Below are 11,905 nucleotides of genomic sequence, written 5' to 3'. Positions count from 1 at the left end.
ACGACCAGCATCTACGACCAACCTACCGAAGCGCAGCTCACAGAGTAAATATTCATTGCATTTTCCTTTTCCAAATGGGCGGTAATTTAGAATGCATAAGATCCTGTATTTACGATAGAGACATCGCTTCTCCCTTTGTTCTTCAGTCTTCCCGCTCTTTCACTCAAACCCAACCCCCCTTTTCTTTGTGTAACCAGCGGTCATATCTGCTGTCCACTAGGGACGTTTTCCTTTATGACATAATAGGTGTAGACTTTCCACTGTAGAAGAAAAAAGAAACGCACACCTATGTAGGCGAGGTGCTGGCTAGCGGAGTAGAAAACTAGAAAATAAAGGAGAGCCGCACACTCTAGGAGCTCAGATGCAAAAATATTTAATTACCAACGTTTCGACAGGCAAGCTGTCTTCATCAGGGTACAATCACAGACACTGCGGGATGACTCGTTTATATATAGTGTCAAGACACACAGGTGTCTGTAATCATGGCCAACAGTGGCCTAATATCATTGGTTAATTACTCATATTAAAACGGCATAGAATGAGCAACATACAATTAATACAAATGGATAGCATACGATCATAGACACACTAAAGACCACACAAGCCTACAAACAACCACAATGGCAAAGTCACAACAATCACAACAATCACAAGAATGGCTTCCGATCAAAGTCCACATTAAGACCGAAGGGAGCAAGGGTCTTTAAATTAAATATCCAAGCAGCCTCTCGTCTTAACAATAAATTATCAAGGTCACCCCCTCTCCTAGGGAGGGTGACATGTTCGATGCCAATATAACGCAAAGAGGAAATCGAGTGGCCTGCCTCCAAGACTTTCCACTGTACCGTTTATGTCATCCTATCATTGATGAGAATGTCTCAGATGACAACCGAACTGACATATTCATTAAGTACCAACGCATATGTTCAACTGTTTGGATTCCCAAAATATGGTTCATTTCCCCCCACTTTCTGATATTCCCAGAATTTCTTGTTTAACAAAGGCTATTCAAGAGTCCATCTGTAGAGTCACGAGAGAGAAGGGAGAAAGGTATTTATGGGGGGGTCATAAAACTTACCCACAGGCCAACGTCATGACACTATGGATTTCACATGACTAGGCAGGGGTGTAGCCATGGGTCCAGCTCTTATCGAATGTACTGTATACCTTGTCACAACACAAAGGCTTGGCTAAAACGCATTAAGAAGGAAATACATTCCACAAATTAACTTTTAACAAGGCACAACTGTTAATTAAAATGCATTCCAGGTGATTACCTCATGAAGCTGGTTGAGAGAATGCCAAGAGTGTGCAAAGCTGTCATCAAAGCAAAGCATGGCTACTTTGAAGAATTTCAAATATTAAATATTTTTTGATTTAACACTTTTTTGTTACTACATGATTCCATGTGTTATTTCATAGTTTTGATGTCTTCACTATTCTACAATGTAGAAAATAGTAAAAAATAAAGAAAAACCCTTGAATGAGTAGGTGTTCTAAAACTTTTGACCTGTAGTGTATATATAGTTGAAGTCGGAAGTTTACATACACTTAGGATTGAGTCATTAAAACTCATTTTTTCAACCACTCCACAAATTTCTTGTTAACAAACTAGTTTTGGCAACTACTTTGTGCATGACACAAGTAATTTTTCCAACAATTGTTTACAGACAGATTATTCCACTTATAATTCACTGAATCACAATTCCAGTGGGTCAGAAGTTTACATACACTAAGTTGACTGCCTTTAAACAGCTTGTAAAATTCCAGAAAATTATCTCATGGCTTTAGAAGCTTCTGATAGGTTAATTTACATAATTTGAGTCAATTGGAGGTGTACCTGTGGATGTATTTCAAGGACTACCTTCAAACTCAGTGCCTCTTTGCTTGACATCATGGGAAAATCTAAAGAAATTAGCCAAGACCTCAGAAGAAAAATAGTAGACTTCCACAAGTCTGGTTCATCCTTGGGAGCAATTTCCAAACGCCTGAAAGTACCGCGTTCATCTGTACAAACAATAGTACGCAAGTATAAACACCATGGGACCACGCAGCCATCATAGTTTACAATTGGCTCATTCATCCCCCTCCTCTTCCCTGTAACTATTCCCCAGGTCGTTGCTGCAAATGAGAACGTGTTCTCAGTCAACTTACCTGGTAAAATAACGGTAAAAAAATAAATAAAAATACTGCTCAGGAAGGAGATGCGTTCTGTCTCCTCGAGATGAAAAGGTATGAAAAGCGCAAATCAATCCCAGAACAACAGCAAAGGACCTTGTGAAGATGCTGGAGGAAACAGGTACAAATGTATCTATATCCACAGTAAAACAAGTCCTATATCGACATAACCTGAAAGGCCGCTCAGCAAGGAAGAAGCCACTGCTCCAAAACCGCCATAAAAAAGCCGGAGTACGGTTTGCAACTGCACATGGGGACAAAGATCGTACTTTTTGGAGAAATGTCCTCTGGTCTGATGAAACAAAATAGAACTGTTTGGCCATAATGACCATTGTTATGTTTGGAGGAAAAATGGGGAGGGCTTGCAAGCCGAAGAACACCATCCCAACCGTGAAGCACGGGGGTGGCAGCATCATGTTGTGATGGTGCTTTGCTGCAGGAGGGACTGGTGAAATTCACAAAATAGATGGCATCATGAGGAAGAAAGATTGTGGATATATTGAAGCAACATTTCAAGACATCAGTCAGGAAGTTAAAGCTTGGTCGCAAATGGGTCTTCCAAATGGACAATGACCCCATGCATACTTCCGAAGTTGTGGCAAAAGGGCTTAAGGACAACAAAGTCAAGGTATTGGAGTGGCCATCACAAATCCCTGACCTCAATCCTATAGAAAATGTGTGGGCAGAACTGAAAAAGCGTGTGCGAGCAAGGAGGCCTACAAACCTGACTCCGTTACACCAGCTCTGTCAGGAGTAATGGGACAATATTCACTCATATTATTGTGGGAAGCTTGTGGAAGGCTACCTGAAACAAGTTAAACAATTTAAAGGCAATGCTACCAAATACTAATTGAGTGTATGTAAACTTCTGACCCACTGGGAATGTGATGAAAGAAATTAAAGCTGAAATAAATCATTCTCTCTACTATTATTCTGACATTTCACATTCTTAAAGTAAAGTGGTGATCCTAACTGACCTAAAACAGGGCATTTTTACTAGGATTAAATGTCAGGAATTGTGAAAAACTGAGTTCAAATGTATTTGGCTAAGGTGTATGTAAACTTCCGACTGCATAATGTAGATGTAAACGTATGATATTTTTCCAGTTTAAAAATAAAGATAGCCTAATATTTTTTTTAAACAACAAAAAACAGTAACAAAACAATAAATACAAACTACTGATTGTATCCCATGAAAGAGAAAAGAAATAGAGAAATATGTTTTTAAAGCTGATCTTGTTTTAAGAACAACAACAAAAAGGTGCAGCCATGGATAGGCCTCAGAGGGCATAGGCCCACCCACTTGGCAGCCAGGTCCAGCCAATCAGAATGAGTTTGTCCCCACATAAGGCTTTTATTACAGGCAGAAATACTTCTCAGCCTTCCCTCTCCCCTGCAGACCATCCCGCAGGTGAAGAAGCCGGATGTGGAGGTCCAGGGCTAGTGTGGTTACACGTGGTCTGCGGTTATGAGGCCAGTTGGATGTACTGCCAAATTCTCCAAAACAACGTTGGAGGTGGCTTATGGTAGAAAAATTAACATTCCATTCTCTGGCAACAGCTCTGTTGAACTCTGTACTGGGGGCCCTAGCTGCATGCAGAGTGCTATTTCAGGCTGCAGTCACTGCCAGGCAGTCAGGCCAGTTACAACATTTAAGATACAGCTGATGTTCCCCTGGCCTACTCTCAGAATAAACCACCAGCCCAACAGCATAACTCTAAAGGCCAACGTCTGGTTTCATTTCCAGTGAAAAGCATGATTTGTGCTGACCAATAATAGTAAACTTGTGTACAAATACATACATTAAGATAGTCGCACACTCTAAATATATTCCCAATAATTGATGGGTAAACACCAACGTTTTGGCACTTATTCTTTTCCATTTCCAGTGTCGTAGTGAGGTACCATGGCAAGGCCTCTCATGCTGCAGCCTACCCCTGGAAGGAGTCAATGCATTGGACGCTGCTAAGCTCGCCTACAGTAACCTCTTTGTGCAGAGACAGCAACTAAAGCCAGACTGGAGAATCCACAGTGAAGGACAGCCCACTGAGCCCAGTTAACATTAACACGTACAGTACCAGGGTTTTTCTTTATTTTTACTATGTTCTACAACACATAGTGAAGACATCAAAACTATGAAATAACACATATGGAATCATGTAGTAACCAAAAACGTGTTGGACAAATCAAAATATATTTTATATTTGAGATTCTTCAAAGTAGCCACCCTTTGCCTTGATGACAGTTTTGCACACTCTTTTTTAAGGTTACACTGGAGTTAGCAAGGAATGCCTTTTACAACGTACTGCAGAATCTCACCCTGCGGGGGTTGTATGAGGTAAAAGGCAAGGCTTTGGGGAGCGAATTCGCTACAAATGAAGAGGTTCTCAAAGTCTCCACTGGTAAAACTCCAACTCAACCATGCATTCCTCCCTGTGATTTTCCACAGGCCCTCTTGTGGTCATCAGAAGAACTAGGAAGCAACATTCTTGTTATGCAAAGAACTTTAATGCTGTAACGTAGAACGAAATAACTTTGATAGTTTGTTATCTCCACTGGCTCCACAGACTTTGGCAATGTGTATTTTATTGTACCTGGAATCCACCCATACTTTTACATTGGTTCAGGTGCTCTAAACCATTAAAAATCATCCGTTTCCAGCTACAATAGTCATTTACAACATTAACAATGTCTACACTGTATTTCTGATTAATTTGAGGTTTTTTTAATGGACAAAAAATGTGTTTTACGTTAAAAAACAAGAACATTTCTAAGTGACCCCAAACTTTTCTACGGTAGTGTACCTTTTCAGGCTTTGGTTGAAATTAGGCTTAATTGCAAACAGATGTCATAGCAATGTTGCATTAGATAAGCCTAAATGCATTGGAAAGGAAGGTTTATATATTCTCCATTCAGGGAATTGAATAATAAATCTGATAAAAGTCTACAGATGCTCATAATTTGGGGGGGTTTCTTCAGTCTATTCATCCATTACATTTCATTGCATGTGAATGAAACAGTCATTATCATATCTGGACGGAAGCCTATTAATTAAATGTAAGAACAATGTACAGAATTCGTAAAGAGCAAATAGAAGAAAACATTTTAATCAATTACTTATTGTTTCAGAAACTGAGTTACAAAATCATCATGTCAATAGCCCATTTACCTGTCACACATGTTGAATCAAACACTAAAATAGATGGGAAGGGTGGTCAGAAACTGAAAGTAGTGCAGGAGATAATGTAAGAAGAATCAGTTGACAGATTTATGCTAAAATACTGTACAAGTACTGTTATTAAGTAGTTATTCAATACATATTCAAGCATACCCAGAGAAGGGGGGACACAATAAAAATAGGTGTAATGGCCCATTTGAAACCACAATACACAAAATGATCCCGACATTGTATAGCACAGTTTGAAATAACCATTTGGACACCATTTGTTTTGATATATATTTGATATGATATTTGCCAAGACATGCAAATCTGGATGCTACTGTATATCTGATCTCATAAAAAAATCTGCACATTCATGTACTTATTGGTACAGAAAGTATTTGGTATAGCTTTGTTCCCTAACTTAAACAGTAAAATTATTGATGCTTTCGAGTGACCTTTACTTTGTATCTTTAACATAATGCTCACACATGCTCACTGTAATATACTGTATCTACTTGGATTGTTATTTCTTGAATTCTTGTTTGGAATTTTTTTCTTATTTGTGTATTTTTATTGTATCTGCAAGACATCCTAATGCACTATTGGAGCTAGTAACATAAGCATTTCACTGCACCTGCCATAGCACCTGCAATGACTAACATGACGGATAGCTCTACATGAAACTGATCAAATGTAATGTTAAGATTTTTAGGGAATGCGTTATTCTACTGTAGTGTGACTTTTGCATTAGTTCTCATAGGCTTTGAAAAAATGTATCTTCCAACAATCCAATATAGCATCTTAAACAGCAAAAAAAGAAACGTCCCTTTTCCAGGACCCTGTCTTTCAAAGATAATTCGTAAAAATCCAAATAACTTCACAGATCTTCATTGTAAAGGGTTTAAACACTGCTTGTTCAATGAACCATAAACAATTAATGAACATCCACCTGTGGAACGGTCGTTAAGACACTAACAGCTTACAGACGGTAGGCAATTAAGGTCAGTTATGAAAACTTAGGACACTAAAGAGGCCTTTCTACTGACTCTGAAAAACACAAAAGGAAAGATGCCCAGGGTCTCTGCTCATCTGCATGAATGTGCCTCAGGCATGCTGCAAGTAGGCATGAGGACTGCAGATGTGGCCAGGGCAATAAATTGCAATGTCCATACTGTGAGACGCCTAAGACAGCGCTACAGGGAGACAGGACAGACAGCTGATCATCCTCGCAGGGGCAGACCATGTGTAACAACACCTGCACAGGATCGGTACATCCGAACATCACACCTGTGGGACAGGTACAGGATGGCAACAACAACTGCCCGAAGTACACCAGGAACGCACAATCCCTCCATCAGTGCTCAGACTGGCCGCAATAGGCTGAGAGAGGCTGGACTGAGGGCTTGTAGGCCTGTTGTAAGGCAGGTCCTCACCATACATCACCGGCGACTACGTCGACTATGGGCACAAACCCACCGTCGCTGAACCAGACAGGACTGACAAGAAGTGCTCTTCACTGACAAGTCACGGTTTTGTCTCACCAGGGGTGATGGTCGGATTCGCGTTTATTGTCAAAGGAATGAGCGTTACACCAAGGCCTGTACTCTGGAGCGGGATCGATTTGGAGGTGGAGGGTCCGTCATGGTCTGGGGCGGTGTGTCACAGCATCATAGGACTAAGCTTGTCATTGCAGGCAATCTCAACGCTGTGCGTTACAGGGAAGACATCGTCCTCCCTCATGTGGTACCCTTCCTGCAGGCTTATCCTGCAATGACCCTCCAGCATGACAATGCCACTAGCCATACTGCTCGTTCTGTGCGTGATTTCCTGTAAGACAGGAATGTCAGTGTTCTGCCATGGCCAGCGAAGAGCCCGGATCTCAATCCCATTGAGCACGTCTGGGATCTGTTGAATCAGAGGGTGAGGGCTAGGGCCATTCCCCCCAGAAATGTCCGGGAACTTGCAGGTGCCTTGGTGGAAGAGTGAGGTAACATCTCACAGCAAGAACTGGCAAATCTGGTGCAGTCCATGTGGAGAAGATGCACTGCAGTACTTAATGCAGCTGGTGGCCACACCAGATACTGACTGTCACTTTTGATTTTGACCCCCCCTCTGTTCAGGGACACATTATTCAATTTCTGTTAATCACATGTCTGTGGAACTTGTTCAGTTTATGTCTCAGTTGTTGAATCTTGTTATGTTCATACAAATATTTACATATGTTAAGTTTGCTGAAAATAACAGTAAGAGGAAGTTTCTTTTTTTGCTGAGTTTATATTGGCAATGACAACTAAACTAAATGACAGTTTTGCAATTCTCAATGTGGATAAAAACTCAATGAAGTTTTCAGCTACGGATACAAGCCAGCCCATTACTTATTAATCATTACATGAACTCATTACTTCCCCGGACATATAAAACACCAACATATAGGTGTTCAAAATGACAATAACTGCTGTGTTTGAATCCGTGTGCTGTGCATGGCATGCCCTCTATATCTCAGGTACAGAAATCCAGGTACCATGTTTTAGCATTTTGCATCATCACATCGTCAGAGTTGTGGTTCCTTTCCAGGTGCATACACCCTGGGTATTTTCGTAAAAAAATAATATAATTAATATAACACATTAGAATTAATAGAATTCATTCTAGTTCTGTGGGTATGTCTACCTCCATCCCATTCTGTGCAGTGTTAGAGGTAGCAGGACCAGTAGATGATGTTGAACAGAATATAGGACCCAGGGAAGATGACCCGGGAGTACTTGTCTATGGCGTGGGTGTCGATCCACATGCTGCTGTAAGCGCTGGAGCCCACGTGTCCTGTGATCTGGTCGTTCTCCTCAAAGTCCAGATGGACCATCATCCTTTGCTGCATTGCAGCGCCGTTCTCCATCGGCTCACCGCCATAGTTCCCAGTGTTGTTGACATCATCCTCACTGTAGCTACCCATCATGCCTGGGTGGGTCATGCCACAGGTGCAGGGCAGCTGCAGACAGAAACAGAGACTGGATTAGATACCGAGCTACAGTACCCACATTTGAAATCGAAAACTCCTTCCCAGAGCATCTTTTACAGACTGAGAAACAGACTATTTGGATCCATGGAATGTTATAATGGCACTTACCCTTTCTCGTAGCTTTCTTTCCTTCCGTTCTTGCACTGTAGACAGGTAGTTCACTGCAGCGTACTCTATCACCGATAAGAACACAAACACAAAACTGACCCAGAGGTAAATGTCCACAGCTTTGATGTAGGAAACCCTGGGCATGGAGGCGTTGACTCCAGTGATGATGGTGGACATGGTGAGCACCGTGGTGATACCTGGAGCACAGTACAACACACAACATCTGATCAGAAAGGTTAAAACTTAGGGACACAGCAGGAAATTCTACTGAAGGCAGAATATTAGAGGCTTTGTAATAATGAAACATGAATACAGTAGAAGACAGAATCATAATAAGCTTCGAACAAGATCCTGAATTATTAAGGGCTAACTCACCCAGAGGAACCCTGGCCGGCACGGCCCGGCGGTCGATCCAGAAAGACACCCAGGACAACATGACCATCAGAGTGGCAGGGAAGTAGGTCTGCAGCAGGAAGAAGAAGATGTGGCGTCGCAGGGTGAAGTTGATGTACAGACGGTTGTACCAGCCTGGAGAGAAGAGGATCAGATTATTACATATGTTTAGTTATGTACACTACCATTGAAAAGTTTGGAGTCACTTAGAAATGTCCATGTTTTTTAAAGAAAAGCACATTTCTGTCCATTAAAATAACATCAAATTGATCAGAAATACAGTGTAGACATTGTTAATGTTGTAAATGACTATTGTAGCTGGAAACGGCTGATTGTTTATGGAATATCTACACAGGCGTACAGAGGCGCATTATCCGCAACCATCACTCCTGTGTCACAAGCCGGCTCATAGCCTGTGACAAATGAGAGGACACGAACAACAGGTATAGGCCAATTTAAAAGTATTCTTTATTATTAAACAAACTATTAACTTAAACTAAGAAAAAGGAATGAGGTGTGGATGTATCATAATGTAAGGTGTATGTAAAGTGCATGGATGCGTGAATATGTGTGTGTGAACATGACTGAGTGAAAACTATGCAAAACTACAAAGGAACAAACAAATCATGAGCATACCTGGAGGAGCAGAGAGGGAGAGAGAGCAAGAGTGATTAGTGACAGCTTTATACCCTGAGCCCAGGTGGCTCCAATCACTAACGACCCTCCTCTGCCTGCAGGAGGAACCACCCCCTGCACGGCAGAGGAGGAGCCGTGACACCTGTGTTACAAAAGCATGTTGTGTTAGCTAATCCAAGTTTATAATTTGAAAGGGCTAATTGATCATTAGAAAACCCTTTTGCAAGTATGTTAGCTCAGCTGAAAACTGTCATTAAAGAAGCATTAAAACTGGTCTTCTTTAGACTAGTTGAGTATCTGGAGCATCAGCATTTGTGGGTTCGATTACAGGCTCAAAATGGCCAGAAACAAAGATCTTTCTTCTGAAACTTGTTAGTCTATTTTTGTTCTGAGATATGAAGCCTATTCCATGCGAGAAATTGCCAAGAAACTAAAGATCTCGTACAACGCTGTGTACTACTCCCTTCACAGAACAGCGCAAACTGTCTCTAAGCAGAATAGAAAGAGCAGTGGGAGGCCCCGGTGCACAACTGAGCAAGAGGACAAGTATATTAGAGTGTCTAGTTTGAGAAACAGACGCCTCACAAGTCCTCAACTGGCAGCTTCATTAAATAGTACCCGCAAAACACCAGTCACAACGTCAACAGTGCTGGCCTTCTAGGCAGAGTTGCAAAGAAAAAGACATATGTCAGACGGGCCAATAAAAAGAAAAGATTAAGATGGGCAAAAGAACACAGACACTGGACAGAGGAACTCTGCCTAGAAGGCCAGCATCCCGGAGTCGCCTCTTCACTGTTGACATTGAGACTGATGTTTTTAAGCCATAATTGCATAAGGGTTTACTAATGATCAATTAGCCTTTTAAAATTATAAACTTAGATTAGCTAACACAACGTGCCATTGGAACACAGGAGTGATGTTTGCTGATAATGTCTATGTAGATATTCCATTTTGGGCTTTTTTATCTGCCGTTTTCAACTACAATATTAATTTACAACATTAACAATGTCTACACTGTATTTCCGATCAATTTGATGTTATTTTAATGGACAAAAAAATAGCTTTTCTTTCAAAAACAAGAACATTTTTAAGTGACCCAAAACTATTGAACGGTAGTGTACATTGCATTGCCTGCATTACATTAGCATTACAGAAACACAACCTTGATAAATCACAGTGAACAGCATGTGTTTTGTCAGTCTTCAGTGCTGTACCTGTGCTGCTGTAGAAGGATTTTTTGCTGGTAGTATGGAACTCCTGGATGAGGAACTGGGAGAGGGAGATCCTTTCGTCAGTACTCAGGGAATTGTTCCCTTTCTTCCAGTACAGCATCAGGTCGTCATCTGTGTACGCATCTGATAAGAAAGAGACATGCTGTTCAGTGTTCACCACTTGAAACAAGTCTATGAATAGGTACATTTTATTATGATTTGAATGTGACAGAAGAGAAAGAGTCAAAAGGGAAATGACATCATTAGAGCAGAGACTCACAGCTCTCGATCTCCAGGGAGCAGGTCTGTGTGTCCAGAGGGAAGCGACTCAGGTCCATACTGCACATGGATGTCACCGTCACCCTGCATGAGAACAACAACACGGACAGTTGAGTATACCCAGATCTGTTTGTGCTTTTGCCAGCTCCATTGCAGTCATTGTCATTCATTGTCATGCCAAACATTGGCAAGGAGTTGACATTATAGCACAAACAGACTGGTACTCAGGCTAAGCTGAGTAGTCTATTGGTCAAGCAATACACAGAGCGAGTGGCGACCCGTCATTCAGGGCCCCACCTGTTTTGAGCCCCACCTGCATGTTATTTTGGCATTAATACGCAGTTTGCAAACAATGCAAAAAAAAAAATGTTAATAAAGCCGCATATAAACATGATCTCTTATTTGCATTCTTGAGTAAGGCAGCTCCAAAATGCAGGTGTTTCAGCCTAGCTCAGTGCCTTCTGAGGTCGTGGGGCAGGCGCGGAAATACGGAGCGTAGGGGTTGGTTATGTTCTCTAGTTGCGCCATAATTGGCTCAGTGTTCTGTCACTCATTGGGACTCTACGTTGCCACAAAATCTATGGGTAGAGCTAAAAAATTCAAGCCCCTTGGGTGCTGCCATAGATTTAGATTAGAAGTGCCCATCCAAGGCTCAAGGTAATTGGCCACAGATAAAATTACGTCAAATCAGGTTATATCTACCATAGCTTTGATTAGAATGATCCTGTCAACATCATACTTTCAAAATCTTAGCTAGCAGTCATCATGAATCATGTCGACAATCAACTGGCAAATCCTTTTCAATCCTTCTCATATGAACAGAAATTATGTAGAGAAATTATAGATAAAACGTATCAGTGCTCATTGGCCATTGGACATTACACAACAAGTTTGAAATCACGAATTCAACAATGAGTGGTT

General features: G+C 41.3%; 1 protein-coding gene across 1 annotated transcript in view; it reads right to left on the bottom strand.

Moving 5' to 3' along the window:
* Positions 1 to 4,312: 4,312 nt before the first annotated feature.
* LOC129817579 (gamma-aminobutyric acid receptor subunit rho-1-like) overlaps positions 4,313 to 11,905 on the bottom strand; it is a 51,919-nt gene continuing 44,326 nt past the window's right edge. The window contains exons 6-10 of the mRNA XM_055872978.1: positions 10,986 to 11,068; positions 10,709 to 10,849; positions 8,841 to 8,993; positions 8,466 to 8,662; positions 4,313 to 8,327 (exon numbers count right to left, since the gene is read on the bottom strand). Of these exons, the coding sequence (XP_055728953.1) occupies positions 8,034 to 8,327; positions 8,466 to 8,662; positions 8,841 to 8,993; positions 10,709 to 10,849; positions 10,986 to 11,068 (868 nt within the window). The 3' untranslated portion in view covers positions 4,313 to 8,033. The remainder of the gene's footprint in view (positions 8,328 to 8,465; positions 8,663 to 8,840; positions 8,994 to 10,708; positions 10,850 to 10,985; positions 11,069 to 11,905) is intronic.

The sequence above is a fragment of the Salvelinus fontinalis genome, chromosome 20 (genome assembly GCF_029448725.1).
Source record: "Salvelinus fontinalis isolate EN_2023a chromosome 20, ASM2944872v1, whole genome shotgun sequence".
Taxonomy (NCBI): domain Eukaryota; kingdom Metazoa; phylum Chordata; class Actinopteri; order Salmoniformes; family Salmonidae; genus Salvelinus; species Salvelinus fontinalis.
Note: the sequence above shows the minus strand (reverse complement) of the source record. Positions and strands in the feature narration are given on the sequence as shown.